This window comes from Rhamphochromis longiceps, linkage group LG19, assembly GCF_057381845.1.
Source record: "Rhamphochromis longiceps isolate RC_006_pf linkage group LG19, R_longiceps_female_GT1.1, whole genome shotgun sequence".
NCBI lineage: Eukaryota > Metazoa > Chordata > Actinopteri > Cichliformes > Cichlidae > Rhamphochromis > Rhamphochromis longiceps.
In genome coordinates, this window is record NC_140575.1 from 27528333 (window position 1) to 27542731 (window position 14399).

Below are 14399 nucleotides of genomic sequence, written 5' to 3' on the forward strand. Positions count from 1 at the left end.
TTTTTGCCCTACAAACATTCAAAAGATGGATAGCAAATGTCCAAATACTTATGGAGCTATCTGTATGTTATGTGCATGCATTCCTGTGCATATACAGCACAGAATAATTCAGATTCTCGCTAATGAATAATCATGTTTTCAGATTTAGTTTTGTATGGCAAGTGGGTCATGTGTCAGATGCAATTAAGCAAAACAGCAAACATAAATGAGTCACATCTACATAATAAGTCTGAGAAGAGTAATATTCAGCTAACAAAGACGAATGTGATGCAATACACTATATCAAAGCCTTGAATAAAGACTGAGTGAATTCATCAGAGGCTTGTGTAATCTTATTCATTTGGCTTCTCATTTCCAGCAATCTGCATTTACTCTTACTGCAGGAGAAAACATGACACAAACTGATCATTTCTTAGAATGATCACGACAATTATCTTCACAATAGCGCAAAATAAAGTTACTGTGCATGATGTAATAACTGTCTATCATGTAATAAAATTCAAAGTATGTGGGATGTGTATCTGCAGTATTCATTTTGATCCGCTGTGTTGAAAATCAAACTGCAAAAATCCTCTGCAGTTTTCACATAAGCTGTTCACAGTTTAAAGAACGCAGGCTTTCCAGGAAGTAGTTATTCATAACTGACATAGTGCTAATTACTTCCTGCTGGACTATACCTCTTGAAATGGTGATAAATTCTTGGCTAAAGCAACCCTGTTCAATACCATATCAAAAACAGCAGCTGGAACATTATTGCATATTAATAAAAGCAGATGGTGGTTTGCAGACATGGCCAACGGAGGTGTTGAGGGACACCTCACATGTTGGAAATCAAATCTGATTAATTCAGGAAATAACTTCAACTCCAACACATACATTAGATGATCTCTGTTCTATGTATATGTATTTTTAAACCAAACCACCAAACGAACAATTAAGTGTAGTGTAATGTACTCACAGCAACATTTAGAGGTCTGGGCAATGAGGTAGACCTGTAGGACATTCTCGGAAACTGCTGCTCCGGCCAGCTGAAGACAGGGCAGGGGTTGTTCCGTCCACTGGCAGCCAGATGAGGATAAGGTGACTCATAACAGGTAGGAATAACTTTTTTCTCCTTCTCCCGCCCTCTTTCTGACCATCTAACTTTTTCCCAGCAAAGCTTTTCTCTTTTTCTGTCCCTTTCCCTCCTTTTCTCACCTCCTCTGTCTCTCTCCCAGGAGGCTTCTTTTCTCTTTTCCCTCTCCTTCTCTTTTTCCATCCCCAAGCCTCCATTTCTCTCCCACAGAGTCCTGTTTTCCCTTTTCTTTACTCTCCCTATACCTTCTTCAAGCACTTTTTCAGTTTTCTCTTTCCCAAGGGTGCCATTAGCTACCAGTTCATCCAGCTGCCTCACTCTGTCAATGTCTGTCTCTAGATAATGTCTCCCAGTAGGGGTTTGTGCTTGGATCTTTGGACATAGCTCTTGGTTGGGCTCTGGGTGTGAGTGAGTCTCTTCTTTTACTTTCCTTAGGACTTCTCTCGGCTCTATGATCCTACAGCTTGGTAATGTCTTGCTCCACTGGTGGATGGAACTTGTGATATCTTTGGAGTCACACTCCTTAATCGGCTGAAGGTTCGAACTGGTTGGACTGTACCATAAGTTTGTTGTTGATGTCGATGGTGGCGGTGGATTTGTTAAGGCAGAATGTAGTGGTGTGCGAGATGGAGTTGGTGGAGGTGGTGGAGGAGTTAGATCGCTATGTCGTAAAATGAACGGTTGCTGAAGAGGACCACCATTTGATTTTAAGACCCTGCAAGTCACTTCATTTAGAAACTGTGAGAACTTGCGCCTGTCCTCTGATTTCTCACCACACTGATGGAATAAGACCGAAGAAGCATTTTTGCAAGATGATGACATATTTTGGAGTCCGGCATCTTTCCTTTGTGTTGTGCAAGTATTCTCATGATCATGGTCTCTTTTGCTTTCAGATTTAGCAGGAGGACGTGAAATGATAAGATTTTGGTAAATGATTTCATCCTCACCCTCAGCAGCAGAGGACACCTGATTAGTGTTGCAAGACTGTTCATTGCTGTCTTGCTTAATAGGAGTCCGTAGTAAGCAGGTGGCCACTGAGCTCCAGCTGTTTGTATCCCAACTTCCATCATCATCACTAGAGCTGCCGTTGCCACTCTGTAGACTAGGGCTTTTACTTCTCTCAATAGGATTGGGGATGGAGTTGTCCAGGCTTCCAAGTGATCTCCTCTTTATCCGAGAGACTGAACCTCTGAGATTGGGTAAAGAGTTCGGAAAGTTAGACAAAGGTTCGTCAAGACTTGACAAAGATCCTTGCATGCATGAAACAGACCCCTGCAGGCTGGAAAAGGAACCTTTAAGTAAAGGAGAGGATTGGCGACGCAGCTGAGGCTCTTCTTCATGGTCACTGCAGGGTCCAGAGAAGATGGGGCAAGATGCCGTAGAAGAGCAGGAACCACGATCTTGCCGAGTTGAGGTTGCTCTGGAACGCTGTCGCCGTAAAGTAGCCATGTAAATTGCCTTCCTTCCTCTAATTTGCACAGACTCTGGTAATCCTTTCTGTACAGACTCAAGTCTGGGACCATCATCTGAAATGGAAACGCATAAATGAACCATGTCAGGCTCAGTCAGTCCTATTGGTTTCTGTCCTCTGGCTTTGCCCAGTTTTAATTGTCTGCCCTAGTTGTCCTGACTTCCAACAGTGCACCCAAGCTGTTGCAGTGTGACACACTTTACACTGATCCAGCTCAGTATTCAACGAGATCCCAAAGAGGCCTGATAGTCATCTGGATGCCAACCAAATCATTACCATATGGTAACTCCATCAATTCTATGTTTTTCCTTTTTAAAATAGCATTATAGATCAACAGGCGACCAGTGGTTTGTATGTGGGCATGTATAATGAATTTGTGTATTGACATGGATGATGTTGGAAAGCAGCTGGATATCCAGGTCAGTGATATTGACCACAGCGACCATGTGAAATCTGCTTTCTGTGCAGCAGGCAAGGAAAGCAGACACAGATCAATTTGTCACACATTGTTGTTGTGTTTGTTATGGTGTGATGTACAGATGAATGTACAAATTCATGGTTCATTGACTGTTACACATTACTAAAGACACACTTGAAATGATTAATTCTGTCAGTCTCACAGGACAGAGCATCTCTGTGGGAACATCTGTTGCCTCCAGGTTTGATTAGAGGGAACCTGTCCTGTCAGAAACTAGGCTTTTAAAGTTGTGATCAGCAGCATCAGTTGTCCTGCTGAAAGCAAACCCTAGTTAGAATGACTTAAAAGTACTACTTCTATTCTTCTACTCCAGTTTCGTTAGTGTATATTTATCTTGTACAAAACAAATACAAATAATTTGACAGATCTTGTGTTGGACCTAAATCTGCAAACCAGTATGACCACATATGGGCAAGACAGGAAAGAAAGGAGACAGAACTAAATACATACAATAGCAAATAGAAGGAAACTCTTGGTCTCTGATCTATATGACTCTGATAAAATCTGTATAATGTGACCACATGCAGGATTGATGTGTAAGCTGGACCTAAATGCAGACAGAGTGTAATGAAAAGCGAGCTTTATTTTAAGCTGTTAACAAAAGCAGTACAGCATAAAGAGAAACTAAAACTATGAAAACTAACTTCAAAACTTCAAACACTAGAATAAAAAACCCAGTAACATTAACTAAGAATTCAAAACAAGGAAGAAAACCAGGGACCATGATGTGATGTAGAACATCCATATTATCCTACGTGTTGATTGGGATAGTAAGAGCATTGTTGGTGCACAAGTGAAACCTTGCCCCTATAAACCGACACATAAAGAGCTTTGCGGTTGTAGGCCTGTTTATGTTATTGTATTTTCCACAACTCTGTTGCTTGTGAAGCTCGCACACAAGAATTTCACTCGCATGTGCTATACCAATGTACCTGCACATGTGATGTGACAATAAAAAGTGATTTGATTTGAAAGAGAATTCAGCATTAAGATCCAACCTAATTAATCTATGGTAAATGCTGGAAAAAGGGAACCACATCAGAAGCCATGTAGGTCAATCAAAAGTAAGTTTAAGTTTAGACAAGTGATTCTGAGACTTTAGGCAAGAGCTCTCTGAATAGAAAAGCCTTTTGTTATATAGAATAAAACTACTGAAAGTGATGGCTTTACAAACAAACAAATAAACCAGACATTAATGTAACATTAGAAGCAAAACCTTGCAACACTAAATCAATTTCATTGATTCACATCAGTTCAATTCTAATTCATTCGCAGAACTTGTTGTTTGGTCTCAAACATAAATTCCCAAGATGAACATTAACATATCGGTATCCTAGAGCCTTGTTACTGGTGGGCTGATACATAGTTTGAATCTTGATCAAAACATATCTCTTCCTAAAAGTCCAAGAGGACAACACTAGTAAAAAAAACATCCATCCATTTGCTTCCGCTTATCCTTTTCAGGGTCGCGGGGGGCGCTGGAGCCTATCCCAGCTGTCATAGGGTGAAAGGTGGGGTACACCCTGGACAGGCGCCAGTCTGTCGCAGGGCTAACACACAGGGACAGACAACCATTCGCACTCACATTCGCTTGCACATTCACACCTAGTGGCAATTTGGATTATCCAATTAACCTATCCCCACAAGCTGCATGTCTTTGGACGGTGGGAGGAAGCCGGAGTACCCAGAGAGAACCCACGCAAACACGGGGAGAACATGCAAACTCCACACAGAAAGACCCCGGCCTGATGGTGGAATTGAACTCAGGACCTTCTTGCTGTGAGGCAACAGTGCTAACCACCGTGCCACCGTGCTGCCCCCCAAAAAAACACTGCCTTATTTTTTCTCTTCTGCTTTATATTGTTTTTAAGTGCCCCTTGGTATGTTTTTCCTCCTGTGCATGAATTATTATGGCACACAGGGTGCTCAACCAAGCAGGAAAAGGACTGCCTCATTGCAAATGAAGAGTGTGAAGCTAAAGAGGCAGATGGTGGAACTATTGAAAATAAACATCCCTTCCAACAGCTGTACCCTCTCTAATAAAATGTTAAAAATAAGGGTACTTGATAGAGGAAGTAGCATAGAGAACACCAAATAATGGAAATCCAAAGGATATCTTTGTTTTTATAAGGCTCCCTACCGATGAGGGGGTTTTACATGTTTGACAGTAATTAGATTTAAAATTTTTCTGACAGCAGGTATAATTAATTTGTTTAAAGACCAAGAGGATCATCCCCAGCATGCATAGCAGCTCTTCTGTGATACAATTTATCTTTATTCGTCCTCACACCTTATAGAAACTAAAATTGCTGCTGCAGCTTTGCTGAGACAGTGGTACTTTGCCATAAATTAAGGTAATATACCTAAGGTAAAAAATTTAAAGCCTGTGCAAATTTAGTATAAAAAGAATCTGCATATTTTTCCATTTAAGAATCTTGAATGACCTAAAATAGCTTGAATCCACTCTCAGTGCTCCTGGCTTTGCTTGCTTTGCACCTGGTCTTCTACACACACAATATATGTAACTTACTTCCCTCTATCATAACAGCCAACTCTCCCTTTACCAGTCATAGTCCCTACATTTAGAGTCCCTACTCTCACCTCCAGACTTCTACTTTCCTTCTCTCTTGTTGCCCCTTTACACTTTCTCCTTCTTCTCTTCATTGTCTTCAGCCGACAGTAACACAGTTTCCACCACCACACTGTTTCTCAATAGCATATAAAAAGAACATCTAACCAATAGTCAAACATGGTGGTAATGTCATGGGCTTTTGCTGCTTCAGGACTGGGATGACTTGCTGTAATTGATGTAACCATGGATTCTGCTCAGAAAATCCAGAAATCCAGAAAAAGCAAATGTCTGGCGATAATCTCATGTCCACAAGCATATTTAGGTTGTGCAGCAGAATAAGTGTGGCCCAAAATTTCTCAGCAGTAATGTAAAACACTGACTGTCAGTCATTACAAAAGCTTGATTACAGTTTTTGCTTCCAAGGATGGTATAACCAGTTATGAGGTTTAGGTAACAATTACTCTTTCACACATTTTCCCTTACATTTCCCTACATTTGGTATTTACTCACACTATTCTAGTGTGAGTAAATACTTAATTTGAAATAATTACCAAACTTGGTAGAAGAGAACAGTGTTAAAGAACTAAATGATGTCCAGACACCTGACACATGACAAATGAATCCACTGAGCTGCGAATGATAATTGTGGCAACTGTGGTAAAAGGAATCAATAAGCTTGTATATGACACTGTCACAGTAACACTCGCAGAACCACCTGAACATGAGATCCAGAATATGTGCAGAGACAAATCCCTATGGAGTTAAATCAAGGAAGGGTGTTAGTTGAGCGGGTGTGCTCCTAGCTGCAAGGGATCGATTGGATAAAGACTACCTGACACACCATTAGACCCACCAAGAGCTGAGACTGATAAATATTATAGGAACATTGGGGAGAAACAGGAATCACACAACACCAATACCAAGTGGCCAGTGGACCTAAACATCCCAGAACAAGATCCAGTTGACATCACTAAAGTAGACGTCCAACAGCATCAGGACTCTGACAGCACAATAAGTGGGGCTGCTAAAAACAGTTACTCACCCAGACTGGATAACACAGGACAGAACAATCATGGTCATGACAGGGCGATTGCCTGTAAACTCCTCACAGGCATCATAGCAACCAATCTGAGTATGAACATAAGTCAACACATGAGTGCAGCTCAGAAGGGCATTGGAAACAACACCAGAGGGTCAAAGCACCAACTGGGGTTGATGTAGCAGTACACCACGACTCCAAAACCAGGCATATTAACCTGAGTCGCCCAGGACTGACTACAAGAAAGCGTAGAACTCAATGCCCCACATAGGGATACTGAAGTGCTTGGCATATACAAGGCTAATGGTGCAGTGATAACACCAATTGGACTGTTCAAGACAAAACTAAAGACAACCTCAAAAGCACAAGTCAGTATCATGTGTGGATTATACCAATGTAATGTACTGTCCCTATTCTGCATAGGCCTCACCAGCCTCTGCTACCACACCAAAGAGCACATACGGATAGAGATTCAGGAATGAAGTAGCAATCAGCCACTTCCTGTACATGGACGACATCAAGCTGTACACCAGGAGCAAGTCAGAGATAAACTCACTGATCCACCTCACCAGGACATCATAGTAATTCAGACAAAATAAGTGTGGCTCAGTGTTTGCAAAAAAAGGACAGGTTATCTTGACCGAAGTAGCTGGCAGAAGGCAAGACAGTGGGCATACTGCACAGCCACAAGCACCTGGGTATCACACAAAATAACAGGAACCAAGATAAAGATGCAAGAAAGTCAGGGGTCAAGGATTAAAGATTGTCAGGTTCACAATCCAGGATGAAACAAGGAACCTTTTACATCAAAAAGATACTTGGTAGCACTCCAGACTCTTGTTTTCCTACATTTTCTTTACTGTTGTAAAGCTATCCCGATCTTTCTAGGGCACCCCAAACTTTTCCAAATAAATTGAAATGGGGAAATCCTTTATAGCACTATTTTCAGCAGAACCTTTGTGGGTAAACTAGTGTGCTGAGAGACATGTGCCAAAAAGCTTGTAATTCAGCCATTTCATTGTGTCTTGTTTTTTAGCACCAGTTTTTGAAGAGAAGCTCTGCCTGTCAAAACTCAAATCAAACCCAAAGGATAATAATAATTTAATCAGATGCAGCAACAGAAACACCCCCTAGCTCTTTGAATAATACACAACGGTTTTGCTAATAAGATCTCTGCCGACTCATCATATCCACTGAGCACATCATGATTCCCCAAAGCTTCCATAACTGAAACAAAAAGATCAGATGCCTCATTTAATCCCTTCAAGCATCTGCCTGATGAACTCTTCAGAGAGATGCTTTGACATCTTTCTAAGTTTACACAAATAGAGAAGTGTGGCTCTGTATTTGGCATTTTTCTCTAAACTTGAGCCTCGTTGACAGCACTATCATCAACGCATTGACAAATTACCTTCAGGGTATTTTTGACCAATCACTCAGCTGTACTAAAATAAACATGTAACCGATATACATGTTTGGTAAAGTGCTTCTAGCAGGAGCTGTTTGTTCTCAATACAGACAAGGCTGTGTATTTTTCAGCTAAAATCACGGGATGGATATTTACAGTGGTTTCACTGTGCATTAGGACCCACAGTAAGCACTCCTGTTGGCAAACACATTTAAGCCTGTACATATTATTACATGGTTAAACTCAGCGTGAGCCAATTTCCCATTTGCTACTGAAGAAAACCAAAGCCAGCAGCGAGAAAACCAGCACTCAGTCATTCAACTTTAACATAATTTCAGCCACTTCCATTCAGTAGCCACATGATGTTATCTTTTCTCATTTTATTAATGAGCACTCAAACAAATGTCAGACCCCCCCATTTCCCTGTTGTCAACATCAACGTTGTCATGGAAACAGTGATCTGAATCAATCTCTCTCGCTCTCTCTCTCTTTCCCCAGCTTTGTGCTACAGCAATCCGCTATAGCTTTCACTCTAAATGCCAAGGCAATAAAAAAAGACACCTATAGGAAATGTCAGCCGCACAGCCTGACCAATGAAATCTGACAGCCAAGACAAGCAATATTTCTCATTTTCCTGTCAAGGGGAGCACAGCCATGATGCATCCTTTTCTTTTGAGAGGAGAAAAAACGCCATTAAAGAGCAGCAAATTGAAATGAATGGTACTGCTGTAAATGAAAGCTTTGGATTTGAGGCTACAGGTCAAATTAACATAATTGAAACTCACCAGCTCTTGCACACATTTGTATAAATGCGCACGCTCAGTGACATGTGCCCAGACACATGCACACTCACGTGCCCGCACTTGCGCTCTGTGTGCACGTGCACTGTACCCTCGCCGATTTGCATCACTTCTATTGTTTATGTATGCAACAGCGCTCTCCAGTGGTCACTTCTAGTAAAAGCTAAATTTTGGTTATATATATATTTTTTACAGCTTTCCCAGATTGAAGCGTCTGCTTGTTCACCCATATAAAACCGCTTGTTGACATAGACAACTGCTGTTTGATCATAGACTCATGTGTGAGCTCAAGAGGGTTACACAATGAAACTGGGTGTTGATAATGATGTTGTACTGAACTCAGTTGTGAAATGTTACAGCTGTCTCCCCCTTTCTTTTCAAGACACAGTCGGTGTTGTTGTTTTTGAGTTTGTGGGAATTTTTAAAAAAGTGTTTTTGGCCTATTTTATGACATTGTGCAGTATTTACAGTGATAACAACAAGTTTCTTTATTTATTTGACTTTATTCTGTATTTGGTTGCCTGGAACAATGACACACACGTGATCTGTGTATTGCAGCTATTGTAGAAAGCAGCACAGTACAGGCTTAAATTATGTAAATATACATTTATTCTCATACAGTGAAAGCACACGTGTGTGAGTGCGTGAGTGCACAGACACCTGTGTCTCTCACTTCATTTATGGTCTCAGAGTCCTTTATCCCGTCCGTGTTAATTAGTGGTTTGCAGCATGCATGATAATAATATAATACATTCAGGTGAAATTAAGCAGATCCATGGTAATTTTATGCCAAGTGTCAAACCATGAAAAACACTAAAATGATCTACTAACTAATGCAACCTGTGAGATGAATGTATAAATGGGGGAATAGGGCTGCCATCAGTTTCTAGTACTGCCTTGTGCAGCTGGTAATGGTCAATTTATAAGTCTGTGCAGGATTTATGATTATCAGGAAGGAAATCACATGCAGCATATTCACACGAGGGAAATAAGAGTGACAGTGATGGAAACGAAAATGCTGTGGAGAGAATATAAATAAGACAGATTGTTTCTTTTTGCACAGCAACAGCGTTCAGCACGAATCCATATGGAAGCGCTGACATTAGGATGTTTGCATTAGTCTACACAAACTATCAAGTGCACAGAGACCTCGTTTATTAAAAAAAAGAAAGAAAGAAAAACAAAACAAAACTTTGAGTGCACAAACCCGTGCATGCGTACACAATACCAGGAGTTTTGGTTTTTTCCTTGAACACAAACAAAAATAAAACTGACAGAAGCACATGCAGTATGTTTCTCATGAACATACTGTGTAGTAAATGTACTGTATACTTTCTGTACATATCAGGTAAATCAAACCATACTCAAAACAGGTGTCCGAAGGCAATATTTTTCAGTGTTTGAAGATCAGAAGATTAACTGTAATACTCCAAAGATAGATTAAATATTTTATCAGTAAATCTCACAGTTTGAGATGACAGTTTGGTGGATTTAAATGCAACGCAAAGCCCATTTTGTAAAACTGGCCCCAAGGCATCTGGAATCATCTGGCACAACTACAAAGAGTGAAATACACACAGAGGAAAACAAATGCTGGACAGTGTTTATCTCCAAGTAACTATTAAAATGCAATGGCCACCTCCAAGGGACTGTTTTATTTTATATGAAATAGAGAGAAAAAATGGATAAATAATAGTAAAGCAGCTGTGACTTTTACTGTTTTCAATGTGTCGTATTGGAAGTCTTCCACCAGGGAAGAGTGGTTCATCACAGCCAACATAAATTGAGCTTGTTTGACACAGGTGACCAGATGTCCCTCTTTATGTGGGTCTACAGCATTTCCATTCCCCAGGCCTCACATTTTGTCTGGCTTTACAGGACAAGCACTTTCTAAAATCTGAATTTTACTCATTGTGTACAAAAAGATGCTTTTGTATTAGTCTGACAAAAGAAAGTCTGTCTAATGTCATGCTCATCAGGGAAATCCAACAAAATGTCACAAGTTTTACAAATTTTACTGAATATGATTTGTAGACATATGAAAAAGAAACATATATTCACAGTTTTTGTCTTTTTTGCTAGTTATTTTTCAGTTTTGCACAGGGACAAAATGTGGTGTGAAGTAACACAGTATGTGTCTGTCATGACTGGATAAAAACGATTAGAACTGTGAGATGTGATAAAAGCTATAATTAAAAAAAGATTTGCTAACCTAGAGATACATCCAAATTAAAATAGGAGAGCAGCTGAAATCAAAGCCTATTGATGAGGCCATGAAAACAGTCTTAAGCTTCTCTTTATCCCTATTGTATTCACTTTGTAAGAGAATTGGACACATTATACTGTACATTTGGTATGTACATGCTAAATGACAATCCAGTAATATGAACTATATATTGTATTTTTAAGTTTGGTATGAAAATTTCAAACTACCTCTCAGCATTGTTGATGTGTCCCACTTAGTCCCACACAAACACAGTGTTTGCCCCACATTTAGTTTCCTGGGTCATCCTACAGATAAGACCATTTTCCTATATATAAAAATATAAATAAATATAAAACAGATTAGAAATTGAAATTATTTGATTTGAACTAATTAGAAATGTATAATTAAAACAAATAATAAAAAGATATAACCTTTAAACTTTTAAAAATCTACTAAAAATTTTAAGGATGAATACCTTTATGTAATGTTCAGCATGAATATTTTTGCTAAGATACAATTTCCTTCTCTGGAGATGTGCAGATTCAGGTCTTAAGGAGTCGTTTTCATTATGATAACCTCTACGATTTTTCCCTGCCTCTCTATTCCCAGCACCTGGAAATCATTACCCATCTGCCATTCTGGAGTATCTTCCTTTGCCAAGTAATTAAAGTAATTAATAACTGGCATTATAGTTATCTTCTGATTATGTGTCTTGCATACCTCTTGCATTTTCCATCTTTGGAGCTTAAATTTGATAAAATGAGTAGAATAAGCAAACATGCTAGCATAATGACTAGCACTCAAGCTATACGTGTATATAGTCAAATCACCGTTTTGAACCAGTCCTGATTCTATGATGAGCTCCTGGCCAATGAAGATCCAACACAGAGTCTATTTTAATTTGCAATGAAACATAAAATGGTCCATCTTGCCAAGTATTTATTGAAAGTGACTGCCAATTCTGAGCTAGCATAGCCTGCTCACTGACTGTTCTAGTGAACTGAAACATGCTGCAATTCACTTAGAACATGATAGTTGGCAATGAACTCAAGGAAATCGAATTTAAAAAGTATTGATACTTATAGACAAACTAACAATACCACAAACCACATTCCTCAATAGCATTTTTTTTTTAATTTTTTTTTTCCACCTTTTTGGATATTTACAGCAGATTTTTAGGACGTAGCCAAAACAAAAAGGACTTTCAATATATGTATAAAGAAGCAGCTAGTTGTAAGATAGTTGCTGCTACAAATGATCTGCTGCTAGTTAGTAAGAAAAACCAAAATGGGGAAAAGTTAGTTCTGGTGCTGTAATGAACCTGAGAGTTACTACATTCTAAAAATATAATAAAGAAATATCATTTCTACTTTAACCTAATCAATGTAATGAAATACTCCTTAGATAAACAAATAAATAAATATTACCACAAATCTTACACTTTTTGGGCCATGGCTTCACAGAGATTTATTTATTAAAAGAATAACAGTGTAAAAGTGGAAGTTCAGAAGGTCTCAAAGAAGGTCTGTAAAGAAGAAAAATTCTTTACAAAGATACAAGAATCTTCTTGCATCATATCTGATGAAATGATGTTATTTTGCTCTTTGCTGCTTTTTTTTGTGGTTTTTAATGGTTTTTTGATCTGGTTTAAGTTACCCTGTGGTACATGGTAATGAAAAGCAATTTTCTGAAGTGAAAGATTATGAGATATAAGTAAAAACTTTAAGGACGCAATCCTGATGACACATAAAGGGGCCTAAAAATATATACAATATTAGAGTATGGGATGGTTTGGTGACAACTGGTCACTGATGTTATGCTTTGGACTACCTTGTATAGGTATATCAATACATTTTAGAAGGAAATGTATGTTAGGTGAACTACATTTATTTAGTTGATCTCAAAATAAGGGTTTAAAATATGTATTGTAATAGATTTAACAGCTTTGATTACAAACAGAAACAGTATGTTAGACTGATGTGAAACAAACTAAAATATTGTTTTATTTTCATTGTTATTATTTGCACATCCTTATCACCATTAAGAAGTACATTGGTATTCTGACTCCATATTTTCTTAAAAATATGGCGTGCAGTACCTTCAAACACATCGCACTGAGGTCAAATGGACTTCAGCAGAGGGTTTTTCCTCAGCAGTGACCTTCAGCTCAGTCTGAGCAGTTCCATTCAAATAACTAATAACCAATTATTAGCCTTAAGCCTACATGTTGAAATTGTGTCTGGAAGCTTGGAAGCCATCTTTATTCACGCGTGAATCTGTTACTATGTACGGGAGTAAGTTTCACAGATGGAAGAGAAGAAAGCAGATGGACTTAATGAGCAGGCAAGCTTTGAAGGGAGCAGGTGGGTGGGTGTTGGGGGGTGGGGGGCAGGCAGACAGAGGGAGATGGAGGAATCTGATGGCTTTATGGTTTTTCTGAGGTAGTGTATGTTTTTGCAACTACAATTGGGGTATCAATGCATCTCTCAGTTACCATGACTACAGCAGAGCCTCTCTGTTCATATAAAGAATGGCGACTGATGTGCGGCCACGCAGGGACCAATTATCTCTGTCTGAATTAGCGAACCCTGAACGCTCTCCTAAGTGCGTACGGGGGGGATACACCTAAATTGAAGTTCCTAAATTGTAATTGTCCAGATTAGGAGAACATTTCTGGAATGATAATGCCAGGAATAATACACGGAGGATAATAATTTGAGAAAGAAGGTTTGAGTCACTCTCCCTCATTACAGCTTGAATAGTATGTTAATTGTTCCTGTTATTATTAAAGTTTGTCTGATGAGGTTAAATATGTGAGGAACTCATTATCCAAAGTTGTTCTGGATTTTCATTTACATAACTTCTTGGAAAATTGTTTATAACATGAAATATATCTTAACCCATTCATACTGTTGACATTTCATGCCCTCACAATATGGTCCAGGCCAAGAAAGCCAAACTATGAAATACAGAACTACTTAGAATGTGTAATTAGCAAAGCTGACATGAATAAATGGATTATTAAAACATAGTTTAATAATAGTTTAAATTAGGACAACACTGCTTCATCATAAAAATGATCATAACTACCAATCAATCTAATCTGTGCACTCATAGCAATGATTGGAAATGTTGCAAGTGTCATGTACTTGCATTTATGTAAAGCTTTTCTGATCTTACTGACCACTGTGAGTACTTTTAACTAGCCACATTTTAAGCATGCATCCATGCCTTATCATTACTTCACTCTTTGGAGAGTCCCCCATGGTCCTTTAAAGACCAGCAGGTGTTTCTCTCTAGAGCACAGGTGTCCAACTCCAGGCCTCGATGGCCGGTGTCCTGCAGCTTTT

General features: G+C 39.1%; 1 protein-coding gene across 1 annotated transcript in view; it reads right to left on the minus strand.

Moving 5' to 3' along the window:
* Positions 1-2629, minus strand: part of begain (brain-enriched guanylate kinase-associated) — a 64196-nt gene extending 61567 nt beyond the window's left edge. The window contains exon 1 of the mRNA XM_085390701.1: positions 959-2629. Coding sequence (XP_085246827.1) covers positions 959-2629 — 1671 coding nt within the window. The remainder of the gene's footprint in view (positions 1-958) is intronic.
* Between the last annotated feature and the right edge of the window lie 11770 nt (positions 2630-14399).